This window comes from Cyrtonyx montezumae, unplaced genomic scaffold, assembly GCF_038088225.1.
Source record: "Cyrtonyx montezumae isolate F1298 unplaced genomic scaffold, pur_monq_1.0 scaffold_3, whole genome shotgun sequence".
Lineage (NCBI taxonomy): Eukaryota > Metazoa > Chordata > Aves > Galliformes > Odontophoridae > Cyrtonyx > Cyrtonyx montezumae.
In genome coordinates, this window is record NW_027072034.1 from 141,883,297 (window position 1) to 141,911,227 (window position 27,931).

The window sequence follows — 27,931 nt, forward strand, 5'->3', positions numbered from 1 at the left end:
ACAGACATGGATCATCTACCATCTCAGTAGGAAGCTTGTTCCAGTGTTACACCACCTTCATGCTAAATAAATTTCCCCTTGTGTCCAATCTGAGCCTCCCCTGGTTCAGCCTTCTGCTGTTCCTGCACACCCTGTCATCAGTTCCCAGGGAGAAGAGCCCAGCACCTCCTTCTGTGCTTCCCCTCCTCAGGAAGTTTAATATACATTAAGCATTATTATTCTAATTGTCCTTCAGCTGCTTTGCTGGGAAGTGCAGGTTCTCTGTTCAGTGACGCTGTGCTTTGAGGCATATTTGCTATTATCCATAAGCATCAGCACTGTAAACTTTGTGTCTTAATACAGCCCTATAAATTTTTTATTTATCTGCTTTCAAGAAGTTTCAAGCAGAAAAGTATTTGTGCATGATGATCATGTTTGAAGAATTTCCTGGATATGTCTCCTCCATTAGAAACTGTGCAGGCTGTGTTTGAAATCTAGAGTTTAACTACTGTACAAAATTTCTAAATACATTGAGTAGCCGCTGTAAATTGAAATTATATATTTTATATATATATAATGTATGTATATATATATATACACAGAAGCACTCCATGTACAAAGCAAACATTGTAAAATAGCCTTGGATTAGCCCTTTTAACCACATCAGTGAGTGCTGTAGAGGCAACATTTAGCCTAAGAACTCAGAAGATGCATGATGAAAGCTGCCCAGCAGAAGTCTTTGGAGATTGCCTGAATAATTAGGCATGTGGGATGAAACTGGTCATGCATGTAGAAGGATTTACACTTTTCTGTATTTGCCTCATATAGCATAGTTGGCCCTTATTGGCTCTACTAAATCAAGTGTCCAAATACACTTATCACTGAGAAGAAAAATGTTCCCACCAGCTGTTGAGCAGTCACTCACCGTGGCCTCTGTCAGGTCACAGAGAGGCAGAAGAAACTCATCTTGTTACAGCTGGAATTGAAATGTGCTCTGCACCAGCAGAGGATAAACCCTCGGGAGCAGATGGCTTCAGCTTCATGTCCCCATGAACATGCAAGGCTTTGCATGTCAGATCTGGGGAAAGCCAGTGAGTTGAGGCCTCTTTTTGCTAGCATTGAGCTCTGTTTGCTAGCATTGAGTATCTAATGGGACAGACCTTAGTGTTTGTTCAAATATAAAGTAGAGCTCAGGCCAGGAAATGTGATCTCCATAGGATTGTACATGAGGTCAATGCTCTGCTCAGCTTGTCCTGTGGTTCCTCCCATCAGAAAGCATTAAGAGTGTGCCTGGCATTACTTGTGGGTTTGTGTCCTTTATCATGTGTTCTTTTTCGTAGGGAGCATTCATTTAAGCAACAGATTAAAGACTTGCCGTGCTGCCAGAAGCATGAAAAATGCCACTCCTTCATTTGACTGTGGTTAGCCCAGCTCATCCATCAAGGATATAGAGAGTTCAGAGTTACCAACATTTAGGAAGAATTAGGTCTGGAGTGTTAGGAAACTGAAACCAGATGTTTTATTTACAGTACAAACAACATTCTTTATACCCCCTTTCTTTTCTTTTCTTTTCTTTTCTTTTTTTTTTTTTTTTCCTTTAAAAATATCTTTCAGCGTCTTGCAGTTGTTCAAGGTTAAAATACAATTTGGGAATTGTTTGTATTAAAATCAGCAGGGAGACAAAAAGAAGTCCCCCAAACCTTGGGTTGTTATCTGTTAGGAGTGGAATGGCTGGTTTGCTTGTCTGTTGCTTTTTACATCCATGCATCCAGAATTGCATCCCGTGATCGTTAGGAACAAGGCTTGTGGTTCTTGTATGCCTTTGAGGAGACAGGGGAAAATTGTAAATCTAGGACTCTTGAGGATCAATTCTAGGACTTAGACCTAGAACTTTTTTATCAGGACAAGAGAGCAAGAGACCATATATACACGTAGGTCACTCTGAAAGTAATGCCTCCTGTTTATTTCCATGGAAATTACAACAGATACAAAGAGCACAATAACACTGTTTCATAGAGCAAATTCTCAGCTCTGCACCAGCAGAGGTGACCTACTGTCACTGTCGCCACTGCTGAAATGCACCACCCATTGCCACACTGTGCTCACATCCGCTGTTTGGTCTACATAAACATTCAGCAAGTATCGATGGAAGTCAATGGGTGCCATGTCTTCCACACTGAGGAATTCAGTAACACACTCTTGCTTCACCATGCTTCCATGTCAGATGCCATTTTATCAGACTGCTCCTCTGCTGCCATCTGTTGCATGGCAACAAAATGTAATGGGATATTGGTGGGAAGGTTCAACCTCTATTATCATACCGCCAACATCTGCCTCTGATATCGTGGGCCAACATAATAACATAGGAGGCATTTATTCTCAGAGAAGCCCTCGCACAAGCCCTTTAGAACACAGCAACTTTCCGAGTAAAATTTGTGCCCTGCAAAGAGGAGTTTGGTGCAGAACTCATGTGCCTCCTGAATCTTCTCAGTCCCCAGCACAGGGTCCTGTTGACCTTAACATGGAGGGGTCATGGCAGGAATAAATTTCTCCTGCTTGATCAGCATGAAGTGCACCCAGCTCAATGATAAATGTTTGTTTTTGTTCCAATTAGTTCAGGAGGGTGGAAATGCTCCAGTGAGAAGCCTCATGTGAAACAGGTAGGTGGCAGCCATGAATTGTCACCTATCTGCTTTTCCATCTGTGGGGATGGCCTGATCCCTCCTAAACTGGTTATTGTGTTCAACTGGAGTGGACGCTGAGCCATTTGTGCATATGGGCTGGTTTTATTTAAACCTACCCCATACATAGATAGAGGTACTCTGCAGAGACTGGAGCTTTGTGTTCAGTGTGACAAGGGCTGGGAGTCTTAAGGGAAGACCTCAGTTCTGGAAGGGCTAGGCAGAGATCAGTGGGAAATGCCTGGTAATATATTTTCATCACGCGTTGTATCATGCTACTTCTTTGAAATAAAGTGATCATGGAGATGAAATCATGTTGGACAATTCTGAAGCTAGAAAAACACATTTTATGACTGTGTTATGCATCCATAAAAAAAGGGATTTTATAATGGTATTGCTGACAAGCCATTAAATAGGCAGGCACAGGTAGATGCCGCTATCAGACCCATGCAAGTTACTGGCTAACTGGCTATATAAATTTGGAGTGAAATGTAATGAATAGAAACATGGAAGTAGAGCACGCAGTGTCTGTCCAGGCAGATAGGACGGATGCAAGCCAGCACTCTTGTTCTAGACCCAGGAACAGTACAGTCACTTATTTGTGCCTCCTGTGTTTGGAAAAGAAAAGGAAAGGAGAAGAGAAGAGAGGAAAAGGTAAATACTAGTCAAAATGCTGAAATTCTGTTTTGTTTTTTCTTGCCTGCGGCAGCCGACAACCAAAATGAATAAGTAAGTGCAATCAAATGCTACTTGGATATGCACAGCCTGTTCTACATTTGTAAACATCAGGTGCTTAACCCTTCATACTGCATGTGCTGTTTATTTTAGCACAATCAATTTCCTGCAAGCCCTCTGTCATGTGAATTCTCTTTCAGTCATCTCCCCACTGCTAAAAGCTTCACCCAGTATTTACCATGTGCCTTTTCTTGCTACATTTCAATTCTGCTTCTCTGAGTTGTTCCTACCCTGTCTGCTCCCCAAGGTGGAGTGAGCACTCAGTGTGTAAAATCAGACGATGACATGAACTTAAGTGTTTCTTGCAGCATTTTTCTTTCCTGTTTGAAAAAGCACAAGGAGGGAAGCAGAAAATACAGTCAAGAAACGCGACTTGTTCCCAGATAAGATTGGAAAGAGGTAGAAAGTCAGTGAGGCAGTAAGGATGTCTGAGCTCCCCAGCGGGGTCTGCAAATAACCTTAGGTTCTTGTTCTATTTTTCCCCTCTTCTTTTTCTTCTGCCTCTGCTTTGTCATCAGAGACGTTCCACACAAGTATTCAGACAGCAGTAGCGGCAACCGTAGGGGAGGAAAACTTCGAGGCTGTGCCTGGGAAGAAAAGAAAACGGTGGGGGGAGGAGGAGATGTAAGATGATGTGAAAAGATGTGTAGGGGAAGAGAAAGAAAAGATCTTTTTTAACACCATCATGAACATTAATTTTAAAGGCAAAGAAAAAAATCTTCAATCTTTGAGCAATCAAAATGAATAGCGCTGCTATGGATGTACAAATGGTCCAAATGAAGGTTGAGAGAATTTAAAGACAGAGAAACCAGACAAAAGCCAGTGAATTATCTTCAGCAGCAGAAGCCAGGAAAATTCTCCATCCCTCAGCTATGTGTTTCTTGGCTCCTAACATTCAATAAACTTTCCATTTCAAGAATTTTCCCCATCTTCTGCTTGTCTCTCTTTGTGGCTTTCATTGTCAGCCCTAAGCACAATAGATGTTGCTGTGCTCTATTCAGTGTGGTTTGCAGATTCCAGTTCTCAGAGAGCTTCTGTCCTACCTGTCAGAATAGCCGGGAGAAACCAGCCAGAAAGCTGCCTTAAAATGAAGAGTGTGGAGACCTGGTAAACCCAAATGGAAAAACAAACTACAAGAAAGAGAAGGCTGTGGAAGTACAGTGAGATGGTTGTGCAGCGAGGAGAGGAATTAGGGGAAAGAATTTGGTCTTGTAGGACTTAACAGCTGACTCGCTATATTTGTGTTGCATAAATTTGGCACTGCTTTCTTACTGCCTTTCATACTGAAGCTTACGCATGATCATCCTATTAAGTCCCATAACAAAATTTAATTGGCAGAAGAACAAACTCAGCTCTGCCTTGTGCCAAAATGCCCCTCAGCTCAGCAAGGCAGGTTGGGATTCGCTGCTTCTGTTGCGAGCGGGGCAGGGCGAGGAGGATGGACTGCCTGTGTGTGACTATGGGCCTCATTTGTGCAAGTGGCAGGAAAACATAGCACATGCTGGGAACGTCATCCTTTCGATTTGATTTGTGTGTGTGTGTGTGTGTGTGTGTGTGTGTGTGCATGATTAATGGTTAATTACAAGGGAGAACTGGTTCTGGCAAGGAAGGAGCAGAATAGTTTCTGTTTGTTTCTACATGGTCGTGCTCAGATTCCCTCGCACTGGAAAAAACTCGCCTTCCTTCTTGTTTCTTCCAGGGGAAGTCCGAAAGCAGTCCTTGAAGATGACCTTAGCACTGCAAACAAGCAATTCCTTGTTGTGGCAGGGAGCTGGTGACACAGAGTCCTTTTACTATCAGCATAAATGCATTTTTTTCCTTGAGCCATAGTACCCCTAGTGCGGGGAAAGGCAGTGAATTAAAGCTGTCCTAACTGTGGTGTTCCTTCCCATGCTCTAAGTTCTCTATCATTTTCTGTTGGTTCTCTGGATAGAAGAAAGCAAGGAGTTTTTCTGTGTTGGGATATAAAATAACACAATGCTGGCAGTGGTGCTGGTGCAGCTCCCAGCTTGTGTCCTATCACTGTGCCTGCCCTGCTCAGCCATGGCACCAGGCTACCACAGCCCTCTGAGTTCAGCTGATGTGGATTTACACTTAGACTTGTCTCTTTCCAGCAGTGGGGAGTGTATAGGTGTCTGTTTGCATTTTCAGGAGTGTCCGAATGGGCTCTATGGTCAAGCACTGACTTGAATGTGCTTTGGTTCATAAAGAGGTTCTGGGCATCACCAGGCATAGTGTGCAATGAAGACTGAAAAAAAAATAGGATAAAAACCTGAAGTTTTGTTAGTGGGAGACGTTGTGGCTTAAAACAAAACACACAGAAACCAACCAGGAAGGAGGTCAAAGGGGGGATGCTGTGGGTTCAGATTCCTGCCGAGTCAGCTGCTGGCTATTAACCACGTCACTCTGCTGCTTTTCTTGCAGATCAACTGCATCTTTGTAAAACTAAGAAAGCGAGGCCTCATTAAAATGGGTTCTTCATTTCTACAGAGAAAACACAAAAAAGATGGAGGGATGAATATAGAAGCCAGACTGAAAGGGAGACATGGGCCAAGAAGGCCAGTTTCTGCAGAGGCATGGAGCCAGCTCTTGCAGCATTCTCCTTTTCCTTGCATGCTCCAGTCCGTGGGACTGGAGCTGTGTATACACAGCCGTCTGATGTGAGGTGATAATGTGTGCATTTTCCTCATAATAAGAATTACAATAATAAAAATCAGGATTTAAAGAGACCTTTCTGGCATGAGCTACCTGTAGCTCAGAGTTTGCCATACTCAGCAATTGCTGATAGCTTGTGCTAGGGAGGAAGGTCTTTCTGCAGTAGCTTTTCTCAATGAATACATTTTAATCTACTTGGCACTGTGAACTCTTGAAGATACTTTCACTTAAATATCTTTTTTATTATTCCTAAAAGCAGTAAAAAAAAAAAAACCCACAAAGAAAAAACAGCAACAAAAAAAACCACCTTGAACTATGGCAGTAACCATGGTAGAAGATTTTCAAAATCCAAATGCAGTCTGGCTGTAATAAACCAGGGAAATCATTAGAGTTCAGCTTTGCATAGCACAGCTCTGCTTCTAAGAGTTCAAATAAATCCACAAATTGCGTCTTTTTTTTTGTTGTTGTTATTGTTGGATTTTTTTATTTTTTGATTACCTGCTGATGTTGCAGAGACAGCACATTATTGGAAATTCTTGAGTTGGATTACAAAATATGTAAGTATGCATTTTCTCCGTCTCATTAGCTATTCTTAATGCTCTTTTGAGTGACTCCTACTTGAAAAATTAAGACTCACGTTTCTCCTGCTCCCTCTTGCTCTGAATTTGGGTCTGGTTCAGAATATTAAATACTTTGGAGCTCAAGTATAAGTGGATGAAAAGTTTCTATTTGGGCTACCAATATTAATTTAGCTTGAAGCTCATGACATAATTATTAATGCAGGCTCTGAATTTGCTGTTTTTCTTGTTTAAAGCTTTGACTCAACCCTTGGTACCAATTTTGCACCAAGCCTGTGAGAGTCCTTGGAACTTTGTGAATACCGATCCTGTTAAGGAAGCTGTTGCACTCCACAGCTGTTAATTAACACTTCAGTTGTAATGCCTTAAGAAATATTTTCCTTGTTGGGACAGGAAAACATTTTGGAAGCAAGGGGATGTCTGAGTTGCTGGCCTATTTTGTGTACGGCAGTGCTGTTTACTGTGGTTACCAGTTACGATAGAGCTGGGTAAGGTGCCCTGCTTAATTTCTGTGTTCTCCACTTGGAGACTGTGAGAAGACATAAGGCAGGTGGCGGGTTTGATGGGTTTTAGTGTTATGACTTAAGTTACAGACTCCCAGACTCATCTCCTGATGTTGTGGGAAGCTTGATGGGAATTACCTTGTTGGTAAATGTCAAGTAAAGTCCTTAATGTTCAGTGTGGGCAGGTTTCTGTGTGTTACACTGCTCTGTCCTACCAGATCTGTCTCTTTCCCTTTGAGATCCCACTGTCCATGCTGCAGGATTCCTCACAAGATGCCTGCAGGTTATTGGTCTTGCTCAGGGAGTGAATTATCTTAAGTTTTCTTGCAGGAGCCACTGCTGACACTCTAGATCTGTGCCCTAAAGAGTCTTCAGGGGGATGAATTGATCTTCCTCCCATGCCCATTTCCCAGGCACACTGTCCTCTGTTCATTCTCATGTCCTTTCAGCTACTGCTGGATTATTCTGAAGCTTTAGACCTCAGCAATAAATTCACCCCTCTGTGGGTCCCAGAATTCATCTCATTCCTGCCCAGGTTAAACCATAGTATGGGAAGCACTGGTTTTCTGTAACCGGAGTTTATGGTTCCATCTGACTTCCATTTGTCTTATCCAGAGATCACAGCAAAACACCTGGAGAATGCACAGTGGCTGAGGGTACAAAAATCATTATTACCTTTGCAACTCTGTAATTTACAAAAAGCCTTATAAAAGACTCATGTCAGTATGATTATTATATATATTAAAAATAAACTTCATACTATCGAAAGCTGTTATTAAAAAAAAGAGAGTTTTCCTTGTCCAGCAAAACCTTTGTCTTCCACATAAGGAGTAAAATCTATATTACAAGTATTTGTCCATTTTTTGCCACTTTTCCAGGTTCATTAGGTAGAACAGTTTGTCCCATTTGAGGATATGTTAACAAATTGTGTTTGGAGAAGCTGTGAAAGAGAAGGAAAATAGCAGTATAGGCTGTCAAAACTTTTAATGATGTTGGATGTTGGGTTTTCATCCTCTGCAAAGGAGTCTCCTGCTGGTTACCAACCCATGGGTCCCATCTTCTGGCAGCAAACCAAAAGAAATAAAGGATGGTCTCCCATCACAGTGATTGCTCTTCTTGTTCTACAGAAATAGTCTTGGACTTATGCCATAGTCTACAAATAAGTTATTCCCTCTCCAAAGCCTTTCCAGCATGTTGCCTTCCTCTTAGGAAATGCACTTGAATTCTACAGTGTTTTTCCAGGTGATTCCTTTTCTGAGCCAGTGAAGTGTATCTTTGATTGTATTTAAGAGGTAGTAATAAAAGATGTGGCTGTGGAGGAGGATGCTCACATTTACAAGCAGTTCTGATAAAATCAGAAACTTTGAAATCCTAACAGAAAATCTGCATTCATCCCTTATCTACACATGCTGCAATTTCTGTTTTGAATCTTTTTAGCTTAAGTACGGAAGGTGAATGGCTTGTGGAAAACCCACCTGAAGCTGAACAGAAAGTTAATTAAATGAGAGAGAAGAGAAACTTCTTTTAATTCCTCATTTCCCAAAATCTTCAAGTCATTTGAGTACATCCTTTGGATTTCTATCTGTTTTTATGTTGCAGTTTGTGGATCTTGGTCTCTCTGACTGGAGGAGGGTTTTCAGTGGGGACCACAGCTCTCTGCATCACCTACTCTAAAAGTCCATCAGATCAGTTTTGCACACATCTGTTGGCAGAAGCATTTGTCTCTAGACCCAGCAATACAAGTCAGGAAATTTCATGTAGACTAGATGAGTTATCAGAGTCAATTCAGTACAGTATGTTTAGAAAGGCACAACTCTGCAAAGAACACCGCAGGAGCTGAACCAGGAAAATTATTCATTCACTGGGCTTTTTGTCTGCTGTACTGGAGCATACGGTTAGTGTCAGTTATTCAGATTAAAGCAAAGCTTGGTATTCTTTCGCTTCAATAGAAATGAATGTTAAAAGATGAAGTAACAAAGCTAAAATTATATTGAAGGCAGAAAGAAAGGTAACTGAGGTTGGCTGAAGAGTTGAAGGTTCAGGTGTGCAGGTACAGGGAAGGAGGAAAACGACTGTCCCTTCTGTGTCTCTGTGTTGCTAGTGCTGATTCTGGTGATATTTATGGGAGTCGTGGCTGAAGCTCACTTTGCACTTCCTCAGTATGATGCTCATTACTTTCTGCATGCCTTTTGAAGAATTGTCTGCTACTTAAGGTTATCAGTCTTGCTCGAGTAAAATGACATGAAGTTACATTTACTTAAATTAGAATCGATCTATCTAGAAATGGGACAGTGCCAGTAGCTGTGTCGTTCCTAAGCAGTGTCACTTCATTGCAATTTTGTGTATGAAGCCTTCTCCTGGGTGCTCTATGTTTCCTGCACGCAACTTGCAGAGTCTCGTGTTCATCGTAAGCAGCATGGCTGTGCTTGTTTTCAAGGGGTTTCTTTAGAGTGCTCAGTTGCTGCCATCACCTTTTCCCTCTCACCAAATAACAGTGATACCTGTTGAGTCCCCAGCTGGCTGCACCAGGGCTGTGTGTTACCCACACATTATTTTTAATTAACGTGGGTCTTTTTATAATACAGAGGTTTTTTTCTGCTTTGGGACTACCATTTTCAAACAAATCACTTTTTGTAAGGTACCTGAGCCACAAGTGGAGGATGTATTTTGGGATGTGGGAAGCGTGGGGAAGGCAACGATGAAAAAATGATCCAAAAAGGAAGAGTGAGTTTGCAGTTCAACTAATACTGATGGGACAGTGGTAAAGATTATTTTGATGGTATCACAGGGGATGGGGAGCAAGAAACAGGATGGAGGCACTTGGATAGTGACTACAGTGATGTGATTGGCTACACTGTTGGGCTTCTTTTATCCTTCATCTGCCAAGTGCTTGGCCAGAGGGTAAATACCAGATTGACCTGGGAGCAGAGTGACAGGGAGCAAATGACAAGAAAAAAAGGCAGAATGAGTAGAGAATGCATGTGGTTCTGAATAATTTAAATAAAACTTTTAATTTTGATGCCTTACAGGATTTGTTTTCTCGGTTTTGCAAAATATTGTTTCCTCTAATATTTCAATTTCTAATATTTCAACCTATATGGATATTGTAATGAAGATCAAACTGCCATAAATTTCTTGGTGATGCTCACACTGTAGTCCAAAATGAAACTGGAATGATATACTAGCTACTGTCTGGAAACAGATTAGAAAGAGACTGTAATTGTCATTCATATTTTACATCTGATGTTAACAAGGCAGAAAATAGTAGGAAGTGTTGCCCATTTTTGTACAGAGATTAGTTACTCCTGTAAGTATATTTTTCCTTTCTATTTTTTTTTTCTGTTTTTCTTTTCCTTAAATCCTGGCCTGGGCAGGGACCAGCATGGCTCTTCATTCTCCCAGGGGACAAAGACATGTGCACTGCCAGTGCAAGTGGAGCACACACTCTGTGCTGCAAGCTGAGTGCCCTGAGTGGACAAAACATGGCATGAATGACTGCTGCTAAGCAATCCATTTCTAATAGCTGCATTACAATTCAGTGCCTGTAATACAATTAGAACTAAAGAGATGCATTCTGCTCTTTCGTTATACTTTTTTTAATCCACTGAAATAAATGGACATGGGGGTGAACCAAGCCCAGAGCTTAAGGTACAATGAATTACTATCCATTCATTTGAGGCATATTTTCTAAGAAGAGCTATTTAAGGCTTTTTGATTACAATCAGAGATGACAATAATTACTTTGCGGGAAAAGCATAAACAAATGAATCTGTTTTTTTTCCTGCATTTGATCATTTCACAATAGATGGTGGAATGATAAAATTGTTGTGAAACAACATTGCAGCACTGTGTCAAGCTGTTTTTTTTTTTATTATTATTATTATTTCATTGCAGATAAATGTCAGGGACAATATCTGAAACTAGATGACATGCATGATGCCATACCATTTAGCTGTGGAGATGTGAGCTGGGACCAAAGCTTGTTTGGAAAATTGAGGTCCTTGAGAGCAGAAAGAAATAGGAGTCTCTTACAAATAATATCAGAATTCATTCTGAGTTTCTTAGACAAGGTCTAAGGTTGTTGCAGAGAAGTCCAATACCTCGTTACCTTGCAAGGCACGTGCTTTAGTCCTCGTGTCTCAAGAATGGAGTATAATTCTTAGGTTTTTCCTGGTCACTGTCACATGAGGTCAACCTATCATTAGAAGTTGGACTTGTGCTGTTGGTGATGTGCTGGCTCTTCTTTGACCTCATTTTGCAACTAACTGGTCTGATTTGTGATAAGAGCTCTAGAAATGTAAGTTTGAAGTTAGCCTTTTTGTGTTTTTTTTATTTCTTTTTGTCTTTATCATTATCCCGAGTTACATTTAGTAGGTTTTGGGTTTGTTTGTTTTTTTTTTTCAAAGTCAGAATCACTCTAAAAGTAGAGTGATTTACTATTACACACTCGTTTTCTACATAGAGGACCAAAACATGGAAGGCAGAATGGCTGGTGATGAGGACTGGTGTGGGGGCCTGGCAGGTGGCTCCTTCTCTCAACCAAGGTTCTTCCCTCCCTGCTCCAGCTTTTGCAACCCCATTGTTGATGATTAACCAGTATAAATGGTGATTCAGGCAATTCTCCTTCATATCCCACTGTAGTCTGTCAGTGCTGCCAAAACAATAGTTACAACTGGCACAGAAGCATGGCTTCTTCATTATTACTTTTATTATTTTTCTTTTTTTTCTTTGATATTTTCTGCTGTTTTCCTCCTCCTAGTGGGCTTTCCCCTGTTGACTGTTTTGTTGACTGTTTTGTTGACTGTTTCTCTTGTCTTTTGTGGGTTTCATTTTTTCAGTTCTATTCACAGTTCCAGATATTTTCAGATTTATCTCTGGATTCCCTGTAAGTTTATAGAATCTTTTCTCATCAGACTATGGAGTCCCATGACTTACTTCGAAAATTAAAAAAGCTGTGCATCATACTTGTATTTTCAGTACTTCCTCCAAACACGGTTTATTTTTCACCCAAACATTTCAGTCCCAGCCTTCTGTTTGATGCTCTCAGATTGAAACACTTGCAGAAAACAGTTAAAAAACATTCAGTTCTTAGGACGCCAGTTCGGATTTGCCTCCATATTTAGCTCCTGGGGTTAAAATTAGGCCAGGCTACAAGCCTTGCAAAGTCCTTGCTTAATTCCGAACAGCCAGGCAATCTGCTTTTGAAGTGGAGATTGTTTGAGGAGGTTGAACAATGCAACACATAAAAGCATCTTTAGCACGTAAAACTCTCAGTGATTAAGTGGTTTTAAAGGCAGATTTAAAACCATTCAATTGCATTGCTAAGGTGAATTGTAGTGTTGGACTGCAATGCTTACCAGCAGTATCAAAGGCAGCATTGCACAGGAAGGGCTGCTCTGCCTTCAGCTTTACACTGGTGGAGGATTCTTAAAGAGCAACAGCCACATCCAGACTTAATTGTAGTCAACAGAAGGATTTTTTCCTTTATCGGGAAGGTCCTGTGACACCAAATGTCCCCGATGTTACCTGTATGTAAGGTCTCCCCCTCTGCCTGAAATGCTGGGGTCCTCTGGCTTGTTTTTAAAATCTCAATAATTAACAATTCACAGTATGAGACTGGAGAAGCACTACTACTTCTCATTATATTTCAAATTGTCTGTTGACCTCATTGTGCTTTAGCACAGGATTATCTAATTGGTTATATGATCAACACTTGGACATGTGACCTTGTTCCATCCCTCCATGACATATTAAATTGCTAGGCAATTAGCAAGATTTGACGCTTTATATAATCACAAGCACAGGGGTGAGTATCTTCGTGTCTGAAATCCTTAAAAAAATGTCTCATTGCTGAATTTCATTAAATCTTATTTTTTTAATTTTCATGGTTTTCTTTTCCCTTTTTAGGTATTACATAGAGATGGCTTTATGGATCTGGACACTAAGCATTTTGAGCTGCTTTTGCATCACATTTTCCAGAAGTGAGGAACTGAAATTTTTTCAGAGTGCCACAGAGCTAAATCATCTAACAGTGGATAATGACACTGGCATAATCTATTTGGGAGTGGTAAATGCTCTGTATCAGCTTACAGAAAATCTGGTGGTACGGATACATGTAGAAACAGGGCCAAGAAAGGACAATAAAAAATGCACACCTCCCATTGAAGAAAATCAATGTAAAGAGGCAGTACTGACTGACAATTACAACAAATTATTATTGCTGAACAAGGAAAATAAAACCATTGTGGTGTGTGGAAGCCTTTTTAAAGGGATTTGTGCCACCAGAGATCTAGAAAACATTACCAAAGTTACGCATTACGTGGAAACTAGTGGAGAGAAGTCCTTCGTAGCAAGCAACGATGAGAATGTATCAACAGTGGGGCTGATCACTTCCTTGGACAATGACCAAGTGCTGTTTGTTGGGAAAGGGAATGGACCAAATGATAACGGGATAATAATCAGCACTCGGCAGCTCCACGAGAAGGATGGGAAAGACATTTTTGAAATGTATTCGGACTCGGCGGCTGTTAAGTCAGCTTATCACTCTTCAAGCACGCAACAATTTGTGACAGTCTTTGAGGATAAAAATTATGTTTATTTCATTTTTAACCAGCAAGAGAAACAACCTGTCAATAACCGCACACTAATTGCGCGTCTTTGCAAAGATGATGCCCACTATTATTCCTACTTTGAAATGGACTTGGGTTGCAAAGATGAGGATGGTTCGTACGATCACTGTCACTCTGCTTACGTCACCACGCCAGGAGAAGAGCTGGCCAAGAGCATGGCTCAGCAAAGGCAAACTACAGATTCTGCCTCAGATGACAAAGTGCTTGTTGCACTCTTCAGTAAAGTAAACAAAGATAATGGCTCCCTAAAATCTGCCATGTGTGTATTTTCATTGAGGCACATCAATGAAAAAATGGAGAAAAACCGGGATGATTGCTACACAAATAAGAATACCAGCATGTTTTACAAACTCTTTGCAGTAGAAAACCCATGTGGACCACATGGACAGGTAATGTCAACATCAATGTTAATATCCATTATAGGAATAGTGATTAATATACAACTATATAATTTTTATGTGGATTTGAGATAAAATACAGTGAGATCAGATGATTGAAAACTTAATGTACACTCAATAGACTCACTACAGAAATTAAATGTGGAATGATGTGTAACAGATCAAGCAAGAAGCAACAAGATATTTATAATTTGCTGTATTTAAAAAATGAATTGATGTCTTCTCAAAGACAAATATTATCTGGTTTTATGAATGCATTTCTTTTAAAGAGTTATTTCTGGTGTGGAAATTACTGAATCATAAGCAGTGATTTGTTATGCCTATGATCAGCTTCCAGATGATTATTACAGACAACTCTGTTCACAACCAACATATCTATAGTGTTTTTAAATGATATTATTGATCTTGAAGGTGATACCTGGAGCACAGTGTTGTTTCTCACTTGGATTTGAATTTTCAGATACTTGTTTCTTATATTCAGGTGGCTTTCTTATATTTAACTGGCTCAAAATACACCTGTAGCATGATGGCAACCTTGCATTGTCTTCTCATGGCTTTTCATTGCCTTGGATACTGAACTGACATTCTTCAAGACACTGATTTTCAGTTTATGGCTTTGGCTTTATGATGTAGTTTTCAGCTTCTCTGCTAGATGTTTGCTTTTGTTTGTGCCACTCAACCTATTCCCAAACCTCACCTGTACATGCCGTTTGTTATTGCAACCAACTGTAAACTGGGCTGAGGAACCAAATCACCTTAAAAATAAGTCAGCATAATTGTAGAAAGATGTCTTAATTCCCCAATGCAAGTAATTTACACACTTGCATAAGCAGTTGCTTGAGCACAGCTTGAAAACTGATGTGCTGCAGCTCAGGGATAGAAGTGAACATCTGAAGGGATGAGGCATGGGAATACCAGGTCATTATTGGTACTGACCCAGAATCCTTCATCTCATGAAATCACAGCCATGCAGTACATCTCTAATATGATTAGAAGCAGAAATGCTTTTTGCTTCCAAATCCCAGTATTTCTCAAGACAGTACCCTGCGCCTGAGGTGAGCACCAAATATATAAATTGTAATTGTGACAAGTGGAGTGGCCCTGGCTTCCAGCTAAAAGGAGATGCGGATTTCAAATCAGAGAGCAGAGTAGCAGGAAAGACAAGGTGTGGATGAACTTCCTTCTGCAGTTTCGGATTAAAGCATACTGAAGAGGAAATGTTCTGAATGTTCACAAGGCAGTTGCCAGTGGGCTGCTTTTCCATGGAGAGCAGCGAATTAAAAAACAAAACAGCTTACAAAATGGTCCTCAAAACCAAATTGGTAAACCTGATCTATATGACATGCTAGTTAAACAAACCGGTTACTTTTTAATCTGCAGTGAAACAGAAACAAAAACCATTTCTTCTCTATGTCTCCTGGAAAGCAAAAGCTCTAAAGCAGTTTGCAATTGCACACTGCTTTCTGATTATGGTTCATTGGCTTGGGTAACGTGGCCAGGCAACCCATTTCTCTCTTTCTATCTCCTATGTCTGAGGGGTATCATATTGTGGTAGCTAGGAATTAGTGATCTGAATGTTTAAACATCCCTCTGTATTGCTATTCCTTATTAGAATGCAAGCAAAAATTTCCCCTGTGGCTCTGAACACTTACCGTATCTCTTGGGAAGTAAAAATGGTGTTATAGAGAAGCCAGTATTACAAAAAGAAGGGATGAATCTCACGGCTGTTACTGTGACTGTGGAGAATGGGCACACCGTGGCCTTTCTGGGAACTTCGGATGGAAAAATTCTTAAGGTAACACATCTGACTTCAAAGATTGGAGCGCGGTAAAAAGGTTGCAAATTGTTCTGATAACGTTCTGATAACACTGAAAGTAAATGTGATTTAGAGGATCACATAGCAGGAGCAGATTCTCTTGGCACACAGTTTTTTTTACTTTCAAAGAAAAATAAAGACAGGTTACTTCTTGTGTACCTCAACTTTCCAATTCGTAGGTAGGATTGGCATTGTCTGAATGAAACTTCTCTCAAAGGTTTAGATATCTACTGAGAGCCCAATAAAAACAGTCCTAGGTAAGCTAGCATCTGCTCTGGCCTTATATCTATTCAAGCCCCTACTCATTTACAAGCAAACTTTCGTTTTGTAATCATTATGGCCATTCAGTGAACAAAATGTAGATAATATAAAGCTAAAGTGGGAGCTCTGGTAAATTCTGGCTGTGGGAGCATGTGGTTCAAGGATTTGTGTGTCCATACTGTTAAACTATTGAGACTGGCACACCATATGTGTTACTTTGCTGAAGAGAAGTGATGGCCATGTGCCACTGTGTTGTTTGGAATTCAATGCTGATACAACTGCTTCTTGTAAGGGACGTTCACAGATTCGAGCACCTTCAAGTGCAGTGGCTTCACGTTGAGAATCTGACTTTTACAACGTTGAAGTAAGTCAGTATTTAAAAAAAAAAAATCAATGGAAATACTAGCTATTGTGAGCAGTGAGCAATTTCTTTTCCATTATTTTTTTCTGCTGTGCTTGCTGCCTTTAGTGCTAAATACTTCAAATTGAAATGTTTTCTCTAATATGAGTTTGTGAACTTGAGCAAACAGCATTTTCATTCGTGATGATTGAAAAAACAGTGGTCTTTACCGCCCTTCTTTCTTCCATGGAACAGGTGTTCCTGTCATCCACTGTAACTGAGTACAGCTCTCTGACTATTGAGCTAAACAAACCCATAAAGAATGACCTGGTCCTTGACAAAACCCAAGAATATCTATATGTGATGACCACAGACAAGGTAATGTATCCCTCTCTTTTTAAGCATCAGGTCCCATTTAATTTTCTCTGTGACTTTATTAGAGATTTGAATGCTTCTCTCATTCCTGGAACCACCGTAGTCAGTGGGGCTGCCCCTGTGTTTGTGTGTGCACCTTTACAGACAGAAGGAAAGCATGATATTATGTATTAATGAAAATGCTGCTGGGGTTAGGGGGTAGATGAAAACAGAAGGTGAAAAGATGTTCCTCCTTCTACCAGCTTCAGCCCCCCTCTGCTTTTTGCTCCGTCAAGCAGAGGTGATGGGCTTAATCAGTTGGCTGTCACTTGGAGAATGGTTTTATCCTTAATGCTCACAGACTGAGATCAGAAGTGAGTTCACCTCTGAAGCTCTCTAATGGGGTCTGGGCAAAGGATGAAGCTGTGATGTTTGGCACCAGAGTGCTGCAGGGTCAGACGGCCACAAATCAGGAAGGATGCTCGAGCTGCCTAGCCATGCAACCTATTGTAGGGAACCTGCTTCAGCAAGGGAGTTGGACTCGATGATCTCCTGAAGTCCCTTCCAACCCCTGCCATTCTGTGATTTCGTCAGTACTTCAGGATTTGGGCTGCTAGTGGCTGACATAGTAGTGTTTTCATGTATTTAAAGTGGCCAAGAGCATTCATAGGTCTTGATGTCAAAAACTAAGAAGCAATGGAAAGACTTGGAGCTTTGGGAAACACCTTTGTATGAGCTTCTGCCTAGAGCTGAACTGCTGCAGGAGGAACGGTCAGATTGCTATGAAAAGAACAGGCAGTTCCTTCTTGGTTCACCTTCTCTGAGCTGGAAGTGGAAATTTTACTGGGAGAAATGGTGAAGGGAGCACATTCCCATCCTGTTTTATGAAAGATTAATATGATTTATTTTGCTGTGGGAATGTTATATTCTAGCTGATGGATCTCAGGCTGGTAGTTACATTGGAGAACACACCAGATAAATACTGATAAAAAATTTAGTAATGTGACAGCGTGCGAGAGAAGTTACTGCTATTTTCTGGAGTAGTTAGCACTTCAGATTTGGAGCAGAACTTCAAACTTTAAGAATGTCTACGTGAGGCCAAGCAGCCTGGCACCCCACAGGACACTGGCACATTGCTTCAGAGCCCTGACGTCCTCACCAGGCTGTGCCCTGAGCAGCATGAGCATGGGGGCAACCTTGAAGCAGAGCAGTTTTTTTCTGGCAATACTCTGCTTGAAATAAAGAAATTAGGAAGGATGTTAATAATAATTCCATCATTACAAAATGTTTAAATTTAGAGCGCAGAAATTTTCTCCCAAAGAAGGTATTTCGGTTTAATCTTTTCTAAGTAGCTCTCATAGACACATCAGTTTCTTAATAATGGGAATAATAATTTTCTTTTACAAAACCTGTTCAGCTTAAATGTGAATAACTAAACTTGGGAGCTCTGTCACGGCATTACATTACTGTCATCTCCAGGAGTTAATTACAATGAGCAGTCCCACCCACTTTGAAAGCCAGATAGAGGAGAATGGAGGCCTTCAGTGCTGGAAGAAATGAAGTGACAGAAGTGAGGGGGGAAGAATAAATGCTGAAACACACTCCGCTGTTTTCAGAACAGCTGCAAGTTGTGGGAAAAGATGTACCAGAACCCTGCCCTGCAAGTAAAAGTGGCTTACAGTTATTTAAGATGGGGCAAACAATGAAGGGCACAGTTGCCGTACTGATCTGCATGCTGAACACTGACTTGCCTGGCAGATGCAGCACTTGCCGCCCAAGTGATGTGATGGGTGATAACATGAAGCAGCCTTTAAAAATAAATTAGATGGTGACAAAATATAGGGAAGAGTGATACAGAGGTTAAGATTGCAGTGAGAAACCAGCTCTTGTTTTCCTGTTTCAGTTCTTTCTCCCCCCCCCACCCCTTCCTCTTTCACCAAGCAGTAGATGGGTTAGAGCAGATGCTTTCAAAAGTCAGCTCCTTCCTCCTTAGCCTCCTCCCAGTGCTGGGCAGAAGTCAGGAGGGCCCATTGAAGCTGGAAAGGACCGCACCACTTCTGCTGTACTCACTGTAGCTCCTTAAAAGTAAACAGAAGTAGGAGAATCTTGAATTCCTTACGATATGTCCCATATCAGGAGTAAAACTGAAGCCTGTGGTAGTCACCATTCTCACAACTTCCTGTGCTTGTTATAGCTATTACCTCTCTCTGGTTAAAAGTGCCAATTAGAAAAACCTTAAAATCTATAAAATGAGTTTCTCTGTATTTGAAGCCATCTGTAAACCAAGCTGCCATTTTTTCTTAAAAAACATTTCAGTTTATGACAAACTTGTAGAGACGGCCAGTCTCTGGAGCTTGTTTCTGCTTGCCAGAATTATGAAACAGACACTTTGTCATAAAAATGCCATTCTCTGGATATTAAATTACTCACGACAGGGGAACTGGTTAGTGAAGCAGTGTGCCGGTAACTCAGCTCTGGGTAGGTACCAGTCTATTGAAGAAAAAGGGAATAGAAATTGCTGAAGAGATAAGCCTAGGTAGTAGTAAATGCATGAATGGCACCAAATGTTGACATTTTCCTTAACTGAATCACAGAGTCCCGGAACTGTAGGGGTTGGAAGGGACCTCTGGTCATCATCAAGTCCATCCACCCTGCCTGTGTCAGGCTGAACTCTTTTTATGTAAAATGAGGCCAAATTTGGACTTGCAAAGTAGCTTTGTAACTGCCAGTAGGTTTAAGTGAGAGGATTAGGTAGCAAAAAAAAAAAAGCTTACATCTACAAGTAAGCTATTTTCACTCTTCATAGGTAAAACGCGATCCTTGACAGTGCTGGGAAGACTATGTTCCTTCCCCGCTTGCACAATTCAGCAGCATAGTTAAAAGTGCTGTTTATGTGCCAGCTCGTTTTTCTAGGCATTAAAGAAAGACCAAACTGTTTATTTTTACCCCCAAAGGAAATCAAAACCAGAAGCCACATATTTATGGGGAGTCTGAGAAGTCATGATGCTGCTTCCTGCCACAGTTATTTCCATTCTCTGTTGTAAACTTACTGCACGGCAGCACAGCTATGTGTGGAGAAGTGTGGCCCTGCAAGCACTAGGGCTTTCTGAGGTCTTCAGACTTCCTGCAGAAGTGCCACTTATGGTTACATTTTCAAAGGATTTCAATCTCCTGCTAAGGATAGGAAGGGGAGGATATTGTATGTACAAATGATCTAGTAGTCCCATGTTAACCCGCAGGTAGTATCTGTCCTGCAGTAGCTGTTTCTTGGGTTGGAAAACATGTTCTCACCATTTCTGTTCTGCAAGACGTGCTGTGATGCACATGTCCAGAAGTAACTTAACCTAACTGCAGGAATTGAACAGTTCTGGGGTTTTTTAAGACTTTCTCATGATACTTGGTTACGGCAATGACCTCTGCTAGTTTGGAGAGAGATTAGAGAACACCAGACTGGAGAAGAACAGGGAAAATGTGTGAATCTGAACTTCAAGCCGTGATTGGAGGGATAACCAGGCTCCATTTTTGTATGGATTATTTTAAAAAAACAAATTGCACCTTGAACATAGTTATACAAGTTCTTCTGGCATGGGCAGCAGCCTTGTGCAATGCCATCCATAACCTTTTCAGTCTCCTCGTGCCTTCCTCAGACACATGACTGTCTTGCTGTTGGCTCCCCAGGTGCATCGCCTTCCTGTGCAGCAGTGCCACAAGTACTCGGACTGTGAGAAGTGCACGCAGGCCCAGGACCCGTACTGCGGCTGGTGTGTGCGGGAGGGCAGGTGAGTCCCACAGGGCTTCTGTGGGTGTGGGCAGCAGAGGTGCTCGAGGAGGCCTCCACATGTGGCACATGCCTTCTGTTACGGCTTTGCATAGCGATTTAGGTTCTTTGTACTCGGCCTCTCAGTACTGATAGGGATTGACTTTTATCACGCAGACATTGGTATCAATCTTCCATGCACACAAATAAGTCCCTGTTGACTTCTGCAGATTTCATTAGTTTGGGAAAATATATACGCTTCAGCTGGTGCTGAAAATCATTATACGTCTTGCAACTGCAAGTTTTATGGCTCTCTGAACCATGCAGTCAGATGTTCTCCCAGAAGTTAAGAGCACTCCCTATTTAAAATCCTGAAAATATAGCATTTATTTTAAGTAGAGATGCAAAACATAATAAAAGAGCATAAAGGAAGAAACTGCTAATGTATGAAGATAAAGTATATAGATGAAACACTGTTTTTATATAAATGTCAGCTATGGAGACATGTAGCTATGTCGGGCTCTCACCTCATTGCATGAGAGCAGAAGCTGGCCTTTGGCTGACTTGTCTGCAGAGGTTATCTGAATTAATATTCAAACATATGCAAACTAGAACAATTTGGGATGTCTCTTCTTTACATTCTGCATTGATTGGAGTGGTGAGAAGCGAGTGCAGTCTTACAGCTCTCTTTTTGACTACTAAGTTAATTAACCCCTTGGCATGAGCAGTTGGGAATTCATGGTTCTAAGTACTTGCTATTGGAACAAAGGGGCTATTTAATTATAGCATGCAGATGAATTTCAGGCTTCTAGCTTCCTGCCTGAAAATGTGAACTATCACATTAAGTTACCTAACAGGCTCTTGTGCAGCATAATGTGAAGCACTGCAGAGAAACTTATGTGTTTGTACACATTTATGCAATATTCTGTAATAACTCCAAGAGCAGGCTTCAGCTTCAGAGGATGAAACCTGGGGATTTGGAACATGCAACTCAAACTCCTCCTGGCTACTTGGAGTTGAAGGCCATGTCATATATCATACAGGAGGCAATTTCCCCTAGATTTCCCTTCAGGTTTCTGATACAACCGCTGACCTCAATAACTTGAAGTATTAATGATGTCTGAGAACAAGCAAATGTGAATTTTTGCATTTGGTAGTGTTTCTCCCGGTAGAAATAGAAGCACATAATTTCTAACGTTTTTCTTACCTGCACCAAGTTCTGTCTCATCTTCACATGCAGTGCTTAATTGTGTGTTTAGGGACGTGTTATATGAATGTAGACTTTGTATGTAAATGATATCCTTAGGGTAGTGCTGGCAGAACTGTTCAGCAACTGTACCGTACTAGGGCCCCTGATGAGTTAATAGACTTTTGTTACAACAGCCGAAGATATTACTGAGTTTTCTCACCAGCATTGCACAGGATGAAAAGAATATGCATGATACTGTCCCCCAGCACATGCTCTGACAAGCTTTTGTAGGCACATATGCAGATTCTGTCCCGCAGCACCTCTGCTTTACATCCTTCCTGTAGGGGAGTTGGGAAAATCTCTCAGGATTTTTGGTGAGTCTGCACAGCCGCTGATGTCTTCCTGCAGTGGTAAGGGTGCCCTGGCAGAGAGAGATCTTAAACAGTGGCAGGAGTTAATGAAGTTATTCACCAAGAAGGCTGCATTTCTCTTGTGCTGCAGCTTCACATTAGCTCTCCTGTGCTCCCCAGGCAGCACTTCTTTGTCACATTTCTGCCCTCATGAGTCAGGAGTCTTATTACTGGCAATACATGGGTGTCATCCACTTCACCTGTGGAAAGGTTGTGCCCACTCCTCCAGGAGTTTGTTACATGTTGAAATGAAGATTAATCAGCCTGGATTCAGGAAATCAGGCAATGGCTGCCTTCTCTTTTTGATGCTGTGTTAGATATTATTAGGTGTCTATACGTTTGAGTGGTGTAATCCTATACACTGTGCAATGTATTTTGTCTCCCTACTGCTTTTCATATCTTGAACATGGTCAATACTTACTCTATCACTTATTCATTTAAATAGTTCTCTCATAGCAACCTGATAGTCAATATTAAAGCAGATTTCCAGTCATCTTGTGTTGTAATTTCATTCTCTAGTTCCTGAATTGTTGTTTAGTTTAGAGAAAGCAGAGCCCAACTATAATATTTCTTTACTTTGTGTCTTATTCACATTTTGTCAGGTGCACGAAGAGGGTAGACTGTGAAATGGCTGATAAGGAGAACGACTGGCTCTGGAGTCCAAGTGGCACATGTATGACTATCATCAGTGCAGACCCTCAAAACATGAGTCGCAGAGCTCCTGCTAAGGTATGACAAGAAAATGCTTTCTCTACATCTTCTTAAAGCACATTGATGTGACTACTAAACAGATTAATATCTGCTCTTCTTTAGGCATGATGATTGCAAGAAATATATAGTGTTTTGGGTACCTCAAACTTTGGGACTTCTCACAGTGCTCTTTCTTGCCTGCTGTTCTTGCAGTCTGTAGTTAATGTTCTCTTCTAAGAAACGCTCCTTTTAACCTTCTCTATAAACCATGATGATGTATTATTATGGATGACCAAGCACTTAGAGCTATCTGAATATTCTGAAAGTGTTGCACAATATTGTATAGCCTATAAAAGATAATTGATAGGGGAGATTTCATGTTGCCCTTGCATCCTCTTTCAGCTTACTTGAGCATAAACTTGAGTAAGTAGTGAAGGCATAAACTGTTTCTTTAAAATCGGCTGTGGATTTGCCTATGTAGCAAAATTTGCTTGCATACACGCAGAGGTTAAATTCAGCATGCAAAACTACTGCATGGCAACAAAATGAAGCATTTGGAGTGTGACCAGTATGCCATAGCTTGCTTTGATTTCAAATGCAGCATGTCAGTGCAGACTGAGGATGCGCTGGTGGTACTCAGCAAGGAAAATCAGGTTAATTTGGAGTAAGTTACTAAACAGCTTTTGATCCCTCTTAATCAGAAAGAAAGAGACTTCACTTTGGTTTAGTTTAATTTCCTAAATGATGTAAGCAGCATTGTGTTAAGGCTGTCCCTACATTGAGTAAAAATGTTAGTAGAAGGCACATAGCCTAGTTAAAATCCACACCTTCTCTTAGTTCAGATCTTGTCAACTTGTGTTGACAAGGCTTTGGTGCCTCATATCAGAATATCAGGCCAAAATATCTAAATAACAGAAACAAAGCCAACTTCAAGTGAGCATTTATATGTAGCCTGTAATACTTCCACTGTCATTTTCTCCTCGTGGTTACTTTACTTACCAGAAAATATTGCAGCTTATAACATAGTGAATCAGTTTCAGTGGGAAAGGAGCCATCGTCATTTCTACTGAAAACACAAACTGTAAAAAAACTAAACTGCATAAATAACACACCTGAAACACTGAATCAAGGGCAGCATCCAAAATTGCATTTCATTTTCTTCCTCCCTTGCTAAGTTTTACCTCTCTATTTTGCCTTTAGTTTCTCACATGCATACTGTATCGATAATTTCTTTGAGAAGATTAAGATCCCACCATCACTCTCTCAGAAATTCTTTTTCAGTAGTAAAGATGGATGTCAGGGTTTGGGTTTTTTCTGCATGTACACTGAGTCTTTCTCTTGAGAAAGACACTTTTATCTGCTCAGCCATTTCAAACTCCAGCTTTTCCAGCCCATCCAGCCTTGGTTCCTTTGTTGGCTAATAACACCTAAGGTTAATGTAATTCTAATTAAGTTCATCAAGACTTAAGTGTTAACTACTCTGTTTACTGAACTGGATGCTGAGTACAAGAGCAAAAGGCTGGGCTTGTATCTGTGCAGACATTTTTGTTTTGATCTAGTGCACTGACAAGGAAAGAGTTTTCTGTTCCATTTTTATTCAGCATAGACTCAGCTGGAAGGGTGGTAGAAAGATAAAAAGAAAGTAATAGCAGGTGACAACAAATAAAAATTGTAAAGAAGAACCACTTTCTGTGGTTCCAGACAAAATATAACCCTTGGCTGAAAAAAGAAAAAAAAGGCTGCAGAAAATTCTATGGCCTTAAACCTTACTGAGCTTGCTTACTTTCTTTCAAATATTTTACCTGTTTAAATTTTGTTTGCAGGTGAAACTGACAGTAAGTCCATTGCCAACTTTGAGCACCAGTGACAAACTTTGGTGTACCTTTGGTGAAACAAGCCATCGTGCTCAATTAAATGAAGGAGTTATTATCTGTGACCCTCCTGATATGATTCCTCCAACACCAAAAGGTCAAGGTAAAGAAATATTGCTACCTGCCACGTATAATAAAGGAAAGAACATAAAACACTGCTTCTAATGTGATCCTTTTTGTGTGAACTGAATGCACTTTTTTTTCCTCTTCCAGTCTCTTGGCTCAAATAGTCTATTGTTGATCTTTGTCCACTCAAACATTGATTTAAAAAAGAAAAATTTTACTCACAATTTTTTCATTGCTGTTTTTTTTTCAAGCTGTGCTATTCCCATCGTTTCTACCAGAAGCAGAGGGATTCAGTGTCCCAAACAAGCAAAAATCAACCATTCTACTCTTACTCTAATGAAACTGAGCTGTGAGGCCAGAAGAGCACTGTAATAGGAAGATTTGTTGTTAGAGTTTTGCTATACTCAACTGTATTTCAGTAGCTCGTCTTCTTGTTCATGTGAGAAGGTTGTCCTTTCCATCATAGAGCCTTCTGCCCTTTCTGCTGTGTGCCCTCCAGCTTCTGCAATAGTAAGATCATGTATATAAGGGCCATACCATTGTTCTGAACCACTGATTATCCTCTTAATGTCTTTTGCAGTTTTTTATTTGAGTCTTAAGTTCATACACATTGATGCATGAACACATAAAATAAAACTCTCAACACAGCACTGATTGTTATCTGATCAAATTTAAACAACAAAAAAAGTGTTCTTGCAGCATGTATAGAGGTACCCCTTAGGATTACCTTCTTATATGTACAGAATTTCCCAGGAGTGTTGTCTGAGTGTTACTTGGAAGCACATTTTAAGACAAGCTTAAATTCTCTTAAAGCTGGACCTGGTCAAAACCAGTTTCACTTGCACAAAAATGATATTAAAATGATGTTAAATGTAATGATGTAATGATGTTAAAATCAAGTTTTAAAATAGTTGGGGTATGTCAAGGTATCAGGTTATGCAAAGTGGTAAGTCAGCACTACTTTATTTAGGGCCAATTCACATTCCCTAAATATTTTGAAAAGTAGGACATAAGGAGACTGAGTTGATAAATATGACAGCTTGACATCTTCCAGCATAGAATGTAAGACTAGAAGCCTGTCTGGAATGGCATGGGAGTAACCAAGTCACCTAGAAATAATACAATTTTTTGAGCTCCCACAGTAACCGATCTGAAAGGGTATTCAAAAATAACACTGAGATGCTTAGAAGCTTGGCAGACATTTTGCATAAGGCAGGCAGTTATTAACACAGGCAGTGTTTCCTGACAGCATGAACAGAAAGTCTGGAGCCGTCCACTTACTATTTAGAAATCCTATTGAGATTGGAATGGCGCTGGTTACTGTAGCAGTATCCCATTTCCAAGGAAATGGGATATTTCTAGAAAGAAATAGTGTATTGCTGCCCTGTTGTTAGAAAATCCTCTGTCATTTTTACCAGTCTGAAATATTTAATGGGACCCAGTGCAGGTAAAGGTGACTTCCAGTAATGCTGCTCGTGGTCTTTCAAGAACCTCTTCAAGGAAAGCAGAGTTTGAAATTGCCCAATAGCTTATGAGATAGCTTCTCACAAGAGCTCAATGATTTCTGCAAAAGGCATTTTAAGCAGCTTCGCCATGGAAAGCACCAGTTTCTAAAGATAAATTTTCCTCTCTTAGTTCAGTAATGATCCAGATGAGAAGTACATTTGTGGGGAAATCTTGTACAGCAAACTGAGATCACAAGTGCCTGTGGTAGCTTAGTGCTGAGGGCATTGTTGGGCATTAACCACAAAGATCACTTGTTTTAATTCATATGACGACAGTTTTAATCCTCAAATTAAACAAGTAATTTTACATCCAGACATATTCATATTTAAGATAACATTTGATTTTAAATGACTGTTCTCATGCCAGTTTTCATCTGTATTCAATTGCCTTTTTATTCACTTTATCTTATTCTTGTAGACTCTAAAATTCTAGCATGGTGATAGCAACATGGAGAAACACTTATATAAAGCAAAGCTTTTCTGTAATTTTACTTCTTCCATTTATCCTATCTGTGCTTTTCTTCTGAAAACCATTTGCTCAAAAAAAAATTGTAGAGGTTAAAAAGACAAAGCAAAGCTCATAAATCTAAAATATAACAGGTCCTGAAATCCAACTTGTCAGCTGTATAGTTAAATATTTGCCTGTACTGTAAAACAATAAAAGTGTTATTGTATCACTCTTCTCAAGAGCTAAAGAATTCAACAGCCACTTAGATAACTTTTTTTTTTCCTTCTTCTTTTTCTTTTGTGATAGATCATGTTTCAGTTCCATTACAGTTAACCTTTGGAGAGAACAAGATATTTTTTGCATCACATACTTACCCTTTTTATGACTGTGAAGAAGCAATGAATCTTTATGAAAACCAGCCGTAAGTATTTCAGATATCCAGCTGAGGTGTTTAGATGCCATGGCATGGTGCTCCAGTTACTGAATCCTTCTCTAATTAAGCCTTTGGCACACTCAGAATTTTCAGCATTCAAGCACTTTATCTTACACTTCAATGGAGTTTTTAAATGGTTTAAACTGGTAACATAAAACACTTGGAATGGAAATATTCATGGCACATATAGGCACATATAATTAAAGGCCAGTTCATTGGGTTGCTATTTTTTGGTAGTTGTTATTGGACTTTTAGGTGAGCTCTGTGGATGTCTAGCTACTACATGTTGCCACAAATGTTTGATTGGAGCTTTAGGTTATGGTACATTCAGGTGTGATGGTCAAAGCTGACTCTGCCCCCATCATCTTTCCCGCTTGAGATGTTACTGCCCCAGGACAGACACAGACAATGCAAACCCCACATTTTTAACTCAATACATGAAGGTTTAAGAAGATATTTCCATTCCCCTTGGACTCAGTCTTAATCTGTGAGATGCTACGGTTTTCTTAGTTATGTTTCTGGGGGAAAAAAAAAAAAAAGCTTTCTGGGGTTTTCAAACTGTTCTTACTATGAATTTTTCAGCTTAATATAGTAAGGACACTGTAGCAGATTGATCTACTCTCTATGAATAAA

At 40.3% G+C, this 27,931-nt stretch overlaps 1 protein-coding gene across 2 annotated transcripts in view; it reads left to right on the top strand.

The window, feature by feature from the left end:
• Window positions 1-27,931, top strand: part of PLXNB2 (plexin B2) — a 174,132-nt gene that overhangs the window by 82,506 nt on the left and 63,695 nt on the right. Inside the window, exons 1-8 of one of the 2 annotated variants that reach the window (XM_065743530.1) lie at window positions 6,592-6,607; window positions 13,039-14,149; window positions 15,771-15,953; window positions 16,831-16,953; window positions 20,608-20,708; window positions 22,888-23,014; window positions 24,799-24,949; window positions 27,172-27,286. In XM_065743530.1, coding sequence (XP_065599602.1) covers window positions 6,606-6,607; window positions 13,039-14,149; window positions 15,771-15,953; window positions 16,831-16,953; window positions 20,608-20,708; window positions 22,888-23,014; window positions 24,799-24,949; window positions 27,172-27,286 — 1,913 coding nt within the window. In that variant the 5' untranslated portion in view covers window positions 6,592-6,605. Of the gene's footprint in view, window positions 1-6,591; window positions 6,608-13,038; window positions 14,150-15,770; window positions 15,954-16,830; window positions 16,954-20,607; window positions 20,709-22,887; window positions 23,015-24,798; window positions 24,950-27,171; window positions 27,287-27,931 lie in introns of those variants that run through there. The other variant, XM_065743529.1, reaches the window with a different exon arrangement.